A 15,918-nucleotide genomic window follows, 5' to 3' on the forward strand; every position below is an offset into this window, starting at 1 on the left:
AAAAAAGAACCGATTTATTGAATCCGCATCAAATCAATAGGTTACATTCAAATTTCTAATTCTCCACAAAGCAAGGAGAAGACATGACTGTAACCAATAATTTTCAAATATTTTTCGATGGCAATTATATGAAAACATCAGAAACCCCAGCAATGCTTGTACCCACATTCAAGATAATCCACAATTAGAACAGTACAAAGATAGGGAGCTGTCGTGTTCGATAATGCAGCCCATTGATGGAAATACATAACACTGTATTAAAAAATTAATAATGAAATACAAGCAAATGTACAGCTCTGTAACAAAAGTATGCTATACAAATTAACATTATTTTACCTTTGACACTACATTTTAATATGTATTTAAACTGGAAGGAACTGGTAGGACTTTTCCTTGTCAGTGACGACATTGAAGTATTTCTACTTTAAGTTGAGAAAAAGATCTGCGTACTTCTTCCACCACTGAGCCATGGAGCAGACGGCGTGCTTTTCACACTTCCGGCCTGTAGGTGGCGGAGTCTGCGCTGTCGCGTCTTGTGCCTCACGCGAAAGGACAAGCAAGAAGAAGAATTCTCGGCTTCCTGAATTGACATGACGCCACGGTAAGATAACGTTTATTCACGGTAGACATTAGAAAGTATCAGCAATGTATTTCCCTAATTACAAAAGCGATTACATGCACATGTTTGACCGCCATGAAAGTAATGGTGTACTTTTTGCGTGAAACCCCTTTGCCTCATTCCTTGTTTGCGTCCTCCTAGCCCCCCAAAAGTAATAAGCCAAGTGACGTTGCTAACTGCCGCAGTAGACGTTAGACCTTGAGCGCACCATAAAATGCAGTAGACCTAGTTTTCGCTAACTGCGTGGGAAGGGGCCGGTGGTGTTCAAACCGTCGACAGTCGCCGCTGACATATCAAGCTGAAAAGTATAGGCGGAAGAGTAGGCCATGTAAGAGTTGTCTGAAGTTAGCACGATCCGTCAGTCAGACTGAACGATATACTGCTTCTGTTTTTGATGCGTTAATATGCGATAGTGTGCGCAGACTTTACCCGTCTTTTCATTTTAGCGATGAGGAAAAACTTTCGGCACTTTTGACAACCTTTTTACAACTGTATCTGCGCTAAACGTGGTTTACTGTTGCTATTCCAAAACATTTTTGCATGTTCGCCCGCGTGCAACAGTTCATGTGTTATCACCTGGTAATTGATGTGGCTCCATTTTCACAACGGAGCTGCAGCAACATACTGTGCAAAACGCTAACCTCAAACTGCTATCCTTTTCATTTTGGGCTCAAAATCTTACACAATAGCATGCAAAGAACAAATAACTGTCACATGATCAAATGAGCATGGATCAAGTTTATAACAGCATCACAACAAAGGCAAGAATGTGTGTACTCTGCTTTATTGCATTTGAGTTTGTTTTGATGTTCTGTATCTACCATAAACTTAGCATAAAATAGAAGAAACCTGAAAATCTGGCTTGGTGCACATTTCTTTAGATAGAGAGTTTGAGAGCTGATATGTTGTCTTGTTTTCACGTTTGTGCTTCTGCAGGTAAAGACAAGCTACTGTCCTGAGCGCCTCAGGAAAACAATAAGTGATCACAGTGTATGCTTATCATGTTCATCGAGGGCTGACACCCCCCACCCCACCCCACCCCCCAGGATATGATGGACCAAGCTGAAATGGAGGCAATGGTCACATCGTCAGGCAGCTCTTCCATTGGGGAGGCAGTGTCTGGTAGAGGACAAAATGTGCCTGATGAAGATGAAGATGAAGATGACGGGCTCTACTACATCCCAGACAGAAGACCTTCTCTGGACCTGGGGCCGAATCCAATGGATATTAGCCAGTGGTAATGAGATTTTTCACTTAGTTTTCTGGATATCTTCTGACAGCAGTCTTTGTACCAGGTTTGAGGGGATGTCTGCACCTGTCTGTCTGGTTACCTCCCCGGTTTTCACAAAAAGATAAGATGTGTCATTAGAGAGCCTAAGCGTTCACATGACCTTACAAAAAATAAGTATTCAGAGTATCAGCAGAATCCAAATAAAGTTAAGAAGAGGAAAAATAATGATTAAAAATCCAAAGTGGGATTTAGTCCATGTTTGTCCAACCTTCGTAAATCCCTGTAGTCTCCAATTCCATTTTTTTTTTTTTTTTTTTTTAGGCATTCGGCAGAAAAGGCCTTGCCTCCAGTTCTGAGCTACTGGTCAATGACAAGTGAGGAGGACTCAGACAACATGGATAGCGAAGATGGGTCCTTCACGAGGTACAAACTACACAAAGTATTTTGCAAAGTTTAAATCAGTCTATAAATCCATGCATTCATCGCAGTAAACTCTTGTAATATGTGCCTTTCAATATACTTTACCTTGCTATCAAAGAAAAACTATAATGACATGTTTTAGTTACCCTGAATATGATTTAAGGCCTCTTGTCATCCTGGTTTTAGGGTCCATCTCAGCAGAGCAGATTCATTCTCTAGCTGCTACTCCTTGGATAGCGATGATTGTGAACAGAGAATCCCAAAGTAAGAAATACATCCATAGATCTTGCTGTGTGTGTGTGTGTGTGTGTGTGTGTGTGTGTGTGTGTGTGTGTGTGTGTGTGTGTGTGTGTGTGTGTGTGTGTGTGTGTGTGTGTGTGTGTGTGTGTGTGTGTGATTACATCCTCGATTGACACTCAAATATGTTCAAATTTCTCCACCGTGGCCTCACTAGGGTGAAAAGCAAAGATGATGCCGTCTCAGAGCCTTCCAACACACCTGAGTTAATCCAAGGCCCAAGTGAGATTATGCATCCCTCTCTGACAGTGGCATTCACTTTCAAGGTCAGTCGTTGTTCATCTTTCTGTCTTCACCAGTTTGAAAGAATTAGTTGAAAACAACAGGATTGAATGTTGTCCTTCTTTTGGAATCAGGCTATTTGTAAAACTCTTGGGAAGCTATCCAAGGACAACATTAAGAGATTCAAGATGATGCTGTGGAAGCGTTACCCGCAATCCTTCAGTACCTCTCTCCAAGGCATGGACATGGTGGACCTCGTGGACCGGCTGCTCGAGTGTTACAACCTGGACGTATCTTTGCAGATCACCAAAAGCCTTCTTGAGGAAATTGAGCAAAAGAAGTTGGTTGAATACCTCCAGACTTTGTGCATCAGAAGTAAGTGAGCTCCAGTGCTGCTCAAATTTGATAACATACCGTTTTGAGACAAATGAGAGAATCTTGCAGAAATTTACCGTTTTTCTTTTTTTCAGATGAAGTACGTCACGAATTGAGCGAAATTCTGAAGAGAACATACGGAGAAGCATGTGAGGATTCGGCCACGGAGGCAGAGAGGAAGCCCTTTGATGATGTCTTTACGGATCTCAACATAACCTCGACGTGTGATAATGGCCCAAATATTGAACATGAGGTCATGACTATCGAAAAGCTGGACAGCAACCGGGAAGAAGGGCAACTGCTTTCTACCAAGGATATTTTGAGCGCTGAAAGGCTGGAGCAGTTGAGCATAAAGCTTATGTTGATCACTGGAGTGGCAGGGTCGGGGAAGTCTATGGCAGTCAGAAGGTTGGTCCTCGATTGGATTGAAGAGCAGTCCCACCAACACGTGTCTCTCTTGTTTCCGTTACCGTTCAGAGAACTCAGACAGTTTGAGGGTTCTAAGATCTCCCTGTTGGATATAATCCACACACTCTACCCACCAACAAGAAAACTGAGGGATGAGGATTATAGATGCGAAGACTGCAAAATCATGTTTGTTTTTGACGGTCTTGACGAGTACAATGGGAAGCTCGACTTCCAAAACACTGAGCTCCTCAGTGACCACACTGATCCCACCACCCTGAACATCATCGTGGTGAACCTGCTCAGAGGGAGGCTGCTCTACCGCGGCCTATTCCTGGTCACCTCTCGGCCACAAGTAAGGCGCTGCATTCCTTGGGATACGCATTGTGATGAGGTGGACGTGCGTGGTTTCTGTGACCCTGACAAGTACTTCACGAAGAGATTTCAGGATCCAGATCAAGCCGCTCGAGTTATTGCACACATCAGATATTTCAAAACCCTCCACATCATGTGCCACCTGCCCTTGTTTTGCTCACTGGTGGCCAGTGAGTACCAGCGTTTATTTAAGGAACAGGGGACACAGGCAGAGCTGCCCAGGAGCATCACCTACATGTACACAAAGCTGCTGCTGGTGCTCATGCGTCAGTATCGCAGATTTCGAGCTCCAGATCGTAGCCCAGATGAAGAGAGAGACTTCCTCATGAAACTTGGAAAGTTGGCCTTCAACATGCTGGAACAGGGCCAGTTCAAGATTACCAGGTGCGACTGGAAAGAGGTTGGAATCGACGAGGAGGAGGCTGTGATTAACAGTGGCCTGTGCACGCAGTACATCACAAAGCCATTTGTCTTGATTCAAGAGAAAGTCCTCAGCTTCATCCACCCCACCATGCAGGAGTACCTTGCTGCTCTTTATGTGTTTCTCACCTTTAGAAACCAGGGGAAGAACACTTTAGAGCAGCAGCTGAAACGCAAGGTCAGGGGAATGTTGAAGGGGTACAAGCCGATGGAGCTGTACAAGAGCGCCGTGGACAGAAGTCTGCTTTGTGAGGGCGGCAAACTGGACATTTTCCTGCGTTTCCTGTTTGGAATGGCAATGGAGACCAACCTGGAACTTCTCCAACCGTTCTGCACCTCTTCTCTAAAGTGGCCAACAGTTGTTGAAGATGCTGCTGCCCTCATCAGGAAGAAGATGAGAGAAAACCAGCATCCTGACAGGAATAACAACTTGCAGCACTGCCTGGAGGAGCTGGGTGTGTGCGAGTCAGAGGCGACGTCCTGTTGATGCAACTCTATAAACACTGACGGATGTTTTGTAATCCTGATGGAGAAACTTTTTTCTATTTCGAGAACATATGCAGTAATGGAGCCTTAGAACCACACGTAATCACCCCTGAAGTCACACTGATGTACCAAAGATGGGGATGGTGTGGTTTAATTTGTGTTCATGTGAGTTTACAGGTGTTATTTGTTGCTGTTTTTACACAATGCACTTACAATCAGAGATTTTTGATAGACATTAATTATTGCTCGCCGGCCTACATTTTAATTTCACTAATAACACGTATTCATGAGGAATATGAGTTAAGAACTAAACTATTTTGCACTTTTGCCTGTCAGTTATTATTCCTCGTCGGCTGTTTATGTTAATGTTTTTGTGTTTATCAGACTGAAGAGCTGCAGTTGTGTTATTGTTCATCCTAGAATGTGTCCATACTTTAATCCCAGTAGTTCTGAGAGTGATACCTGCTGGTGAAAAGTCACCTGTTTGAAATAAATGGCTAATGATGAAGAGAATCAATAGACTCAGCTTGGTCTCATTATAGAGTATATTTTGGTGTGGTCACAAAGTACGCAGATTTAAGATGGCTTATCGCCATAACACACAGACACTGGAGTGACACACAGAAGCACAGACATATCTTAACAAGGAGCTGTTACAACATCATGTAAATATTCTGCAGTCAGTAGATTCGTAGTGCTTTTGTGTTGTAGAGTCATCTATAAATTACAGTAGTTTAGACAGTACTAGAGTCTTAAAGGTCCCATATTATGCTCACGTTCAGGTTCATACTTTATTTTAGGTGTCTACTAGAAAATGTTACATGTTAATGTGTTCAAAATACACATTATTTTTCTCATACTGTCCATGCTGCTTTAGAATAAACAAAGATGAAATGTGGGACCTTTAAGTTGTTTCCCTGCACTCTTACAGTCACTTCTTACATTACAGTTCTTTTAGTCTCGCTGAGGGGAAGCCATCAATGGATAATGATGCACCATAGCGGAACCAAATGCTCCCAAAGTTTTGTACATTTTCTTCATCCAACTTTCAGCACAGTTCTCCCACTCATCAGTGTCACATATAATCGGACATTCACAGCTAATGTTGACTCATCCTGTAAGTGAAACACGGCTCAGAGAATTCCACTTTTTACCACACTAACAGCATTTTCTGGTTTTGCCCACATTACAATCACGACTTGTTGCTGGTGACTACTGGGCTTTTTCCAGCAGTGTTTGTCTTAACACAGGTGAAGGTTAATATGGTAAGAGCCCAGGAGTAGAGATTAGATTAGGTAGGGTGAGTGTGTGTGTGTTTGTATGTTTGTATGATGCAGTGATATGTATCCGTGTAATGTGATCCTGGATGGGAAGGTGAGTGGAGGAAGGAGTTTGGCATGTGTGGCAGAGACACAGAAAGACATAGTGTTAATGTTATAGTAATAATACATGATGTAAGAACATCACTACAATAATATGATAATGACATTAAAATAATAAGGTCCCCGCATTCAGCAACACAGCCACTTCTCACTGCAGTAACATTCATTGTTTTCTGCCCTCCTCCACATTACAATCACTACTTGTTGCTACTAAGGTCATGACTTTTTGGACTGATCCAGCAGAGTTAGTCACAACGCAGGTGAAGGTGGATTGGAAGTCCTCTGACGTGACGTTCTTCAACAGCAAACTCCTCTGTACGATTGCACCCTCCTCCAAAGTGGATCTAAAATAAACAGTCATCACAGCTCAGCACAGGTCGTTTTCAGCATCAGAAAAAAATACACACTCCAGCTTGGCAGGTGACACATTGTGTATTGATAATTGTACTTAAATAAGATGGAATAAAACCCATAATACTCACTCCTCTGACTCTACTATTCTGCCACTGCTGGATGCGTCTTCTGGGAAAGAATCATTGATGAGCCAGTAGATGAGCATCAGATCAGCTTCACAGTGTGTCAATGCCTCACAGTGAAGGAACAGCTGCTCTCCTGTAGGGCAGAATACATCCAGACCATCATATGTTACAGTATCCTACTGCGCCCTCGCCCAATAACAGCCTCTGTAAGCTACAAAACACCTGACTGACGATGATTTCTGCATGTAAACATTACCTGAGTGAGCTAGCATTTGGACGTGATGTGGCCCGATGATCTCAGGAGCTTCATCCTCAGAAACTGAACAAATTTAGGTTAGCACAGAAGAAGAAAAAAAATGTAATGACATAAAAATCAAACTGTCAGCCATGAAACAAACTGTACCTGGAAATCCATCTGCAAGCAGCAGACACAGAGATCCTAAGGCTGATCCAGAGATATAACATATTCACAACCAATGCCATGACACAGTGTAAATGGTTCTCGTAGTAAGCGTCATTACCTTGGACAGCAGATGACAGCTTCATGGTGACTCCGTCAGTGCCAGCACAAAACTTCAGTGACAGTTCTGTGCTTTTGACTGAAGCTTGGGTTTACTATATATACAAACTATTCACTTCCCCTACACCCACTCACCCACCGCACATGCCTTGAACATGCAGCCAAGGGGATTTCCTCATAAACAGGCCCACTCATGCTCTCTGTAGGTTGCTGATACTTCGAGTACATAAATGAAGCATGCTGACTAATATTGTGATCCCACTTGTGTTAATATGTGATGTCATCCAGTGAACAATGCTTTGGCTTTGATGTTGGAAATCTCGAGGATGCATGCATGCATAAGACGTCTAGACACCATGTAACATGTGACATTTATTCAACTGATCATGGTCAAAAACACAAAATAATCATCTTAGTGTTGTTGTGGCCAGTCCCTTTAGATGACAGAGAGGTTCAAATAAAACACAGTTGGTTACTATGAGGACCAGCACCTGCTAACGGCAACAAACCATCACCTTCCAGCAGCTTTGGACGTGAAAATCCACAAACAAGGGAGCTGAACAGATCACATAAAGTGAGACCGGCACCACCAGCACTCTCTGAGTTCAAGGATCCCTGTTTTGTTTTCGTAGTTTGAATGATCACTGGTTTTACTCAAGTTACTAAACGGTATTGTCGCTCCATTTTCAGATCAAGTTAACAGTTGGCCAAAATGAGGAAAACATATTTTTGCTCACGTACCTCCAGAGGTATCAAGTCATGTGGATGATTTGGGTTTTATTGGCCAGGCCACAGCAAAACAATGGAGGTGTATTACACTTAGCTGGTGGTGCTCACAGCATTGAAAAATGAGATTTAAAAAATGTCAACGTGTCATTTCATAAAATAAAACTGTCTTTTCCTAACTGAGCTGAACTGACCCTAAAAGTACAAAACTTATTGAAGTGAGTGATTGAAGGAGGGGTAAAGGTCGAAGCCAGTCGGACTGTTTAGCCAGTTGGTAAGGATGAGTGTCCATGAAAACAAAGAGGGCATTTTAAAATGCAGTAAGATTAAAAGTTCCACCTGAACAAGCAGTGCATGAGGAATCCTCGCTTTAAGGACGATTCGCACTTCTTTCCTCATGGTGACGAGGCCTCTTCTCACATGACGCATGACTGTCAGCGCTTAGGAAACTCTTTCGCTGAGGTCACTCCAGTTCAAAATATGGGATCAATGTCAAGCAAGCCAAGCAGCTCTATGAGTGATCACATTAAATGACGCAGTGGCGAAATGATTTCAGAGGAAGTCTGCAGAGACTGTTTTCACGCATTCTGGAGGTACAGGGAGCGTTTGTGTCGATTTCCACTGAATATTTATTACTCATGTGTGAAAGCCATCAGACATGAGGATGAAAAACTCCTCTAACCAAGTTTTATGAAACACTTAAGACATGAATTAGTAAAAAGCACCTCTCTAATGATTTTGAAAACCGCTTTACTAGGCCATAAGATGCACAAACCAATTATTAAGATGTGTGAAGCAAATCCTGGGAAACTGACAGACATCCAAATTCAGATTACCAATAAAATTCAAATAAACCGTAAATACAGATAATATGTGCCTATAAATATATACAAAAAGTATAGACACTTTTTTATTGGTGTTTTAGTTCAATGTTAGGCCCTCAGTCTTTTGAGCCAGTGCATATCTTCTCCGTATGGCGTGTAAGTCCATTTCTGACGTCGCAGGTCACTCCAGACCCAGGACGTAGTTGATACCTTGCACAAACCCAATAATGACGGGCTGCCAGGCCACCAAGTACCGAAGCCAGTCTAAAAGCTGTCCATACATGACATGTGGCCTCTCCCAGCTAAAAGGCAAATGGGTGAAGGAAATTAAAATATATATATTGCACAGTAATCAAACATGGTTAATAAACAGGTGCCAGTATAAAGGCTTAATAACACATACAACTGACTGAACACGACCATGACGAGGTGGAAACGGCTTGCAGTTTCTCTAAAGGTCAGCACGTATTTCAGTGTTGCACAGTTGTCTAAAGTGTCATTTCTGAACCAAAAAAAGGGAACAGGAACTTGTTATATAACCTATAAATGTTTAATGTCTTTTTCAAAATAGCCTGCAATGAGCTGCCTTAAAAAAGTCCAGCCAAACTTTACTGCTGAATCTTTCTGTAGTCCCTGTTTAGAAAGACGCATGTTTCCCGGAACTTTGGGTTTCGTGAACGTGGCTTACGTGTCGTCTGTGAAAATGTCTAATTCAGCTTCTGTCCTCCTCCATTGGGTGTCTACACTGTGCATGCAGATTGCACAATACCATATAAGATCTCTGGCATTACACCGTTTAAGCCCAGGAATCGTTGATATTCAGCGAGAAAAAACAGAGACAACAGGTAAAGCTCGCATGTGTGAGAATTCCAGAATAAAAAGGATACGGGTTGCTGAACATCCTCTTCAGATCCACCTTCTCTTTGCAGTACGGGCACATCTGCTTCTTTCCCACGATGCACCATCCTCTTATGCAGAACTCATGGAACCTGGGTGACGAGTTAAGGCTTGGCGGTGCAGAGTGTAAGCAACAGCAAACACACACTGACTCACGCTTAAATAACCTTAGAAAAACTCAATATATTTGCAGCCATCTACCGGCTGGATCAACATTAAAGGCAAAAAATGGCTCAGGTGGTGTTCGTATAGCTTCAGAGCAAATTGTAGACAAATAAAATGTAATTCCAGGTCTGACAAACACTTAATAAGGCTGCGTGTTATTTACAGTGTTACGTACAAGCAACAGAACACACACTAATCATGGGGGAAGTCATGCAAATTCAGAAGAACATACAATCAAAACACCAACAGCCTGAACGGTCAAGTTGATGCTACCAATTCCCCTTTGGGTTTCTGACTGAATCCCAGCACAAACCGGTGACTGTGCCGTTTATAGACGTGTAATATTCCACCGTGAGGCTGAACTTCTCTTTCACTGATAAGAAATAACGTAAAAACAAATCTATACCTCACAAGGAAGGATACACATGGTTGCAGGATAACCTGTACGTGTTCTCAATGATCCCCTCCTCACTGACGTCTACGAGGATGGGCTGACCGCACACTGCACATATATTGTCAGAGAGGTGCTTGGTTGGCATGCCAGACGCACTGTAATACTAAAACAAAAAGGAGGGAGGGAGAGAAAACAGTCAAAATGACATTTTATCTTATAACTGCCACCTCCACGAGCTCACACAGACACGCAGCGTCTGCAAGCTGTCTGCTCACCCCGACGGTTGAAGCCATGAAGTCTGCACACATCTCTGCAAAGTCCCTTCCGAGGACCCCGTAGTACAGCCCATAGAACAGCAGAGACACGCCAAAGTCCATCGCGTCCTCCGGCTTTATCCTGAACAGACAAGGGCACTGTGTGGGAATCATGGCTCAGGTGGCGTTCAAAACCAACTTTTATTTAGGTCCTAAAACAGAAATGTGTCAAGCTAAAATCCTTTTTTATGTCCATAGTTGATATTTTCTATGCAAAAGCTAAAAATCTCTTTTAATGACCAGCTATTCAATCAGTGCACATAAGTATTTAAATTAGGTGGCATTTTAGGTAGGAAGTGAGGAAACTTTAAGGTACCTTCCTGTTATTATTTTTCTTCAGGCAGACAATCAAACAGCACGTTGGAACATCGATTAAGAAGATGATAGTGTTCAGAGGAAGTTCCAGTTTGGAATTTAAACTTAACGTAACTAACAGTGATCTTGTTAAAGTTTCCTTGTCAATAACTTCAGACTGCTCAGTGGCTTAAGAAGCTGTAGAAACCAGCCCTTTGCTTGTTCAGAGGCTTTAGTGAGTGGACGGATTGCAGATTTTAATCTCATCATGGTTAAGAGTACATCTGAATTGGGATTTGTGTCTAGCAAATATGGGTTTTCATCTAGTCTTAATTTTTAACATGCAGCCTCCTTTAAAGACCAGCGGCAGAAAAGTGACTGACAGCACAATACTGAAGACATCAAAACTATGAAGGAACACATGTGGAATTAGGCGGGAAGCAACAAAGTGTAAACAAACTAAAATACATTTTATATTTTGGATTCCTCAAAGTAGCTGCTGCCTTGATGACAGCTTTGCACACTACTGGTCTTATCTCAACCAGCTTCTTGAGGCACAAACCTAGAATACTTTTCGAGTAACAGATGTACACATTGACAGAGACAGTGCATACAACAACATTAGCGCTAAAGACAGGTTCATTTAAGTTCAGCAATTGTGGCTCATTTGTTATTACTATTCAATTGTTAGATTTATCAGATACAAAAATGACAACATGATATTATGTACTGGTTATCGGCCATCCTGCTCTCACAATATTGGCATCGGCCGCATTCAAGGCTGTCAGAAAAGCACTCCAGGTGACGACCTCATGAAGCTGGTTGACAGAACGCCAACACTATGCGAATCTGTCATCAAGCAACAGGTGGCTCATCTAAAATATAAAACATCCTTTGCTTTGTTAACAAGTAATTCCATGTGTTCGTTCATAGTTTGGTGTCTTCAGTATTCATCTACGATGTCGAAAATAATCAAAATAAAGGAAAACTACTAAATGAGAAGGTGTGTCCAAACTTTTAACTGGAACTGTATGTTAAAACAAACAACTTCCACTTCCTTCTGCAGACGATGTGTCTGAAGCTGAAAAGGTAAAGGCTTCCTTTCTCATCTCTCTCTGACCAATAGGAAGAGACAGGAGAAACATTTGTCATGTCATTGTCTACATGGAAGTGTCTATAAGAGCACAGTATGTTTGGATCATATTGTGGCTGATAATATCTTACAGTGACAACACATTTTAAAAACGGATCAGGTGATGTTTACTTTACTTGTCATGCGACCAGTTTACCTTTAAATACATACACCTGAGGTCAGCTATGGATTATGTAAACACCTTGAGGCAGGCACGAAAAGAGTGATGTTTGCTCTCTTTTGTGATACTCAGATAGATTCTGTATCCTGGCGGGTGCTGGATTCTGCAGTGCTTCAATGCACAAAAACGCAAGCACTCAACTACAGAGGCAGATTATAAAAGACTAAGTGAAGACCAGAATTACTGCCTCGCAGGTGTTTGTCTCCTCCAACCAATTAAGTTGCAGTTTACATAATATATGCAGTGAAGACTGTGAAGGAATTTAATGAAATTTTCTGGCCAAATGGAAGTTATCACTAAATTGAATTGTATGATTCCAGTGAATAATTTCCAGTGAGAAACATGCTGTCTTCACTTAGAGACTATTCTTCCAGAGGAGCACAGAGGACTGAGAGAGCTTCATCACATGGTGCAACAACAACCACCTGAAGCTCAATATCAGCAGAACCAACGAGCCTGTGCTGGACTACAGTGCTTCAAATATGGCTGTTGCTGCAAAAAGACTACAGATTGTAAAACGTGGATGCTTCACACACATCTTCACCCCGGCAGCACAGAAGGTCTAACCAATCAGCACAGTTTGAAGGTGGACACCCATGGTTAGTATCACCAGTTCAGTATCTGACCAAATGTGAAATATGGTCACAAGCTCCACTTCTGTTCCTGAGTTCTTATGATGAATAATGGCCAAAAAAGTGTTTTTGCACCACATTATGACATCACAATCTTTTGAGACATTTGTGAAATTTTGTCATTATTATTGCAATTATTGAATGAATTCTTAAGTTGTGGCCGAAAACGTGTTCTGTGAGGACCACCAAAATCTAATCAGCTCATCGTTCAGTCCAAGTCTCAGGGCATTCTTGAGATATGGCATTCACAAGAGTGCAACAGATGCACGGACAACCCAAAAACATAATGCCCCCAACCACAGCCATCACTAGAGCGGAGGCATAAATGTAAAAAAAAAAAAGAGAAAAGCACCTATCAAACAGGGATTCAGATCAATGGTGGATGCCGTGGGAGAAAAAATATAAAACAGCAAAGCTAGCAGCAGCCAAGTGCTGAATGAAACTGACAATACATACCTGAATATTAGGTTTATCCCAAAAAGTGTAAACATGACGACACTGTAGCCAACTATTCCTGTGGCATAGCTGATCTTGTAGAGAAGAAGGAACCACTTATACACCAGTCTACAGTGATTAGAGATGAAGAACATGTCAGAATATTTCATGTACAGTTCAGTCCACATTAATGTTAAGAAAGATCTCTCAATTTACAGACGTGGTAAAGAGGAAAGGATGGTTATACCTCGGTGTGGTGCAGGCCAGGGGCTTGCGAGTGGCACGGTAGGAGATGTATGCTGTGATGACAGAGAAGATAAACCAGGTGGTCAGGAACCTCCACCAGTGAAGTTTGGTAGTGAAGTAGAGAGGAACTACCCACATCTGGAACAGAGTCACCAGCTACAAGACAGCAGATTGTACAAATTAGAAGATGAGACACATGAGACACTGTGCGAACATAAATACAGACACAACTGATGACGAGTTTGGAACAAGGAGGAAAAGAACACGTTGCTTCTTATTTGAGGAAACAAGTATTGTACAGTCACATGAACAGACAAGAAAATGAAAGACGAGAGGGACAAGACTGTACAAGTAAATGTTCCCTTATCCCCTCTTTCACCATCACTTCAAACACACACACACCCATCTCTCAGCTGCACTATATTTGTATCCAAAACACACAAATTTGTTTAATTGCGTGTCTTTAACTTTACATACAGAGCTTCAACATTAGGCGTGTGCAATTTGTGTGTCTTACATTGTATGACTTTGGATGCCTCTGTTTCCACTGCACAAGGACTAACTGGGCAACGACAAGAGTGACTATGAGGATGAGCACCATCTCTGCGTGCATGGCCTCATGGCCTTTGTGTTTGGCATGCATTCTTGCGTGCTCCACCCTGTGGACAGAGAAGAACATGTTCAACAACTGTTAGGTAACTAAGTGACACACTATTACTTTCACAGCAATGCAGGATAGGCATGAACTTAAAAGAGCAGTGTACAGCTCTGTGCACTAGTGTCTCCTAATGGCAATGAATGAACTGTTTGAAATGTTACTGGGCAATCTGGTTAGACAGAGAACCTTATAGCAAAGACAGAAAACAGGCAAATTACAAGCAGTAGAGTGTTTGACCCAGCACCCACATATATGTTACCAAAAATAATGTATGATCCATTAAAGGTGTGGCAAAGATACTGACCTCCACTTCTCTTCTGGTGAAAGCTTGGACATATCGAACTAAAGAAAGGAAAAGACAAAATAATGACTATGTTGACACTTTAGCAAATGAGCAGCTGAACAAACTAATACTAAAATCACATCTTGGCCATTTTGAGGAAAACTACACTCATTAAACTAAACAAAAAGTGATACTGAATAAGAATTAAGAAAATTAAGTGTGTCTAGCAGTTACACTCCTTCCCAACTTGTTGGGCCTGTTTACCTCTTTTACATGATTGAAATTAAAAGCCAGTGCAGTGTTCAATGGTTATTTGAGCTTCTTCTTACTACAATCACACATCCTGCTCATTACGTCACCTTTTCCTGTTTGAGTCATTATTTGCCCCAAATGTGGTGTCAATAAACAGTATTCGGTCTACAGAGCAATTCATGCAGCTGACATGTCTGAGAATTACAAAAGGCTCTCCATGCTTGGTTAAAAATGATCTGTTTGACAAGAAGTCAGATGAATAAATGTTGAAATAATAATACACAATGAGAACAAAACAGGGCATCCGTGCACATTAAGTCACCCACTTACGCATTTCAGTTGAAACCACTTAGACTTAAATGATCAACAAACCAGACACTAAGGATCTAATGTGCTTATCGTGATGCTAGCCATTCAGCTACTCTGCCTCTGCCGCACATTTAGTAAAAACACCTCACGACACACGGGAATAGCTTTTAGCACTCGTTACAGTTCACTCTGTGGTGTCTGACATCAGTTTGAGATCTAGATTTGGTTCCACCATCAGACTGAAGTGCCACAGGAAGTGGCTTGGTTGCTTCCCCTGACTTGATACTGATAAACCGGTTGGCCCTTAGCACAGAATGGACAAGACGTGACCTTTCACCCGATCAGCCACATCAGCTATATTTGTAGAGCCAATCAATCAAGCTATAAGACAGTTCTGAGCGTAGCAGTGAACATTCGGGTGCGGAAAACAGAACAAATGCATGCTAACTTTATTCTAAAAAGCCCAAAACCTTTAGACTATCTACTTTAATCAAATGAAAGTAACTAACATTACATGATTTGAGCATTAGCCGGCCGCCTAGCCTAGCTATAGCTAAATTGCTCTCGGGACGTTTCTCGCTTGCACATTTGTTTTGATTAACGAAGCATGATCATTTGTGTTCAATGGACAATGTGTTTTATCCATATCCCATACCTCTGCTTGATGACAGATGGCTAAAAGGTGGCTAGCTGCTTACGGTAGGCTAAACCCGTGAGTAGAAGCTAAAGCAGAGCCCGAGTTTGTAGCTGGCACCGCAATATAAATTCACCCACACCTGTTTTATCTGTCTTAATACCTCGATGTGGCCTATTACTCTCACCTGGTTCGGCTCATTGTGATGCTCCAGTCCATGGTCGTGTTCTACACCATCAACCTCCACCTCAAACACCCCAGCCATCTTCGGAGTGCTGCTTTACCGTTCCGGGTCCATTAGCATTAGCAAC

General features: G+C 42.0%; 2 protein-coding genes across 2 annotated transcripts; one reads left to right on the forward strand and one right to left on the reverse strand.

Moving 5' to 3' along the window:
* Positions 1–566: 566 nt before the first annotated feature.
* On the forward strand, positions 567–5,477 carry nlrc3l1 (NLR family, CARD domain containing 3-like 1). The gene is made up of 7 exons (XM_070982891.1): positions 567–601; positions 1,556–1,856; positions 2,172–2,273; positions 2,457–2,534; positions 2,725–2,833; positions 2,924–3,164; positions 3,260–5,477. The coding sequence occupies exons 2-7, from the start codon at positions 1,669–1,671 to the stop codon at positions 4,849–4,851; spliced, it is 2,310 nt and encodes a 769-aa protein (XP_070838992.1). The 5' UTR covers positions 567–601; positions 1,556–1,668; the 3' UTR covers positions 4,852–5,477.
* A 2,106-nt stretch (positions 5,478–7,583) lies between these two features.
* On the reverse strand, positions 7,584–15,915 carry rnf121 (ring finger protein 121). Its single transcript, XM_070982892.1, has 9 exons — positions 15,795–15,915; positions 14,434–14,471; positions 13,989–14,130; positions 13,473–13,627; positions 13,247–13,354; positions 10,513–10,633; positions 10,267–10,400; positions 9,669–9,770; positions 7,584–9,083 (listed from the first exon to the last, which is right to left on the reverse strand). Exons 1-9 carry the CDS (start codon positions 15,870–15,872, stop codon positions 8,963–8,965), a joined length of 999 nt encoding a protein of 332 aa, XP_070838993.1. The 5' UTR covers positions 15,873–15,915; the 3' UTR covers positions 7,584–8,962.
* Between the last annotated feature and the right edge of the window lie 3 nt (positions 15,916–15,918).

The sequence above is a fragment of the Chaetodon trifascialis genome, chromosome 16, assembly GCF_039877785.1.
Source record: "Chaetodon trifascialis isolate fChaTrf1 chromosome 16, fChaTrf1.hap1, whole genome shotgun sequence".
NCBI classification, from domain to species: Eukaryota; Metazoa; Chordata; class Actinopteri; order Chaetodontiformes; family Chaetodontidae; genus Chaetodon; species Chaetodon trifascialis.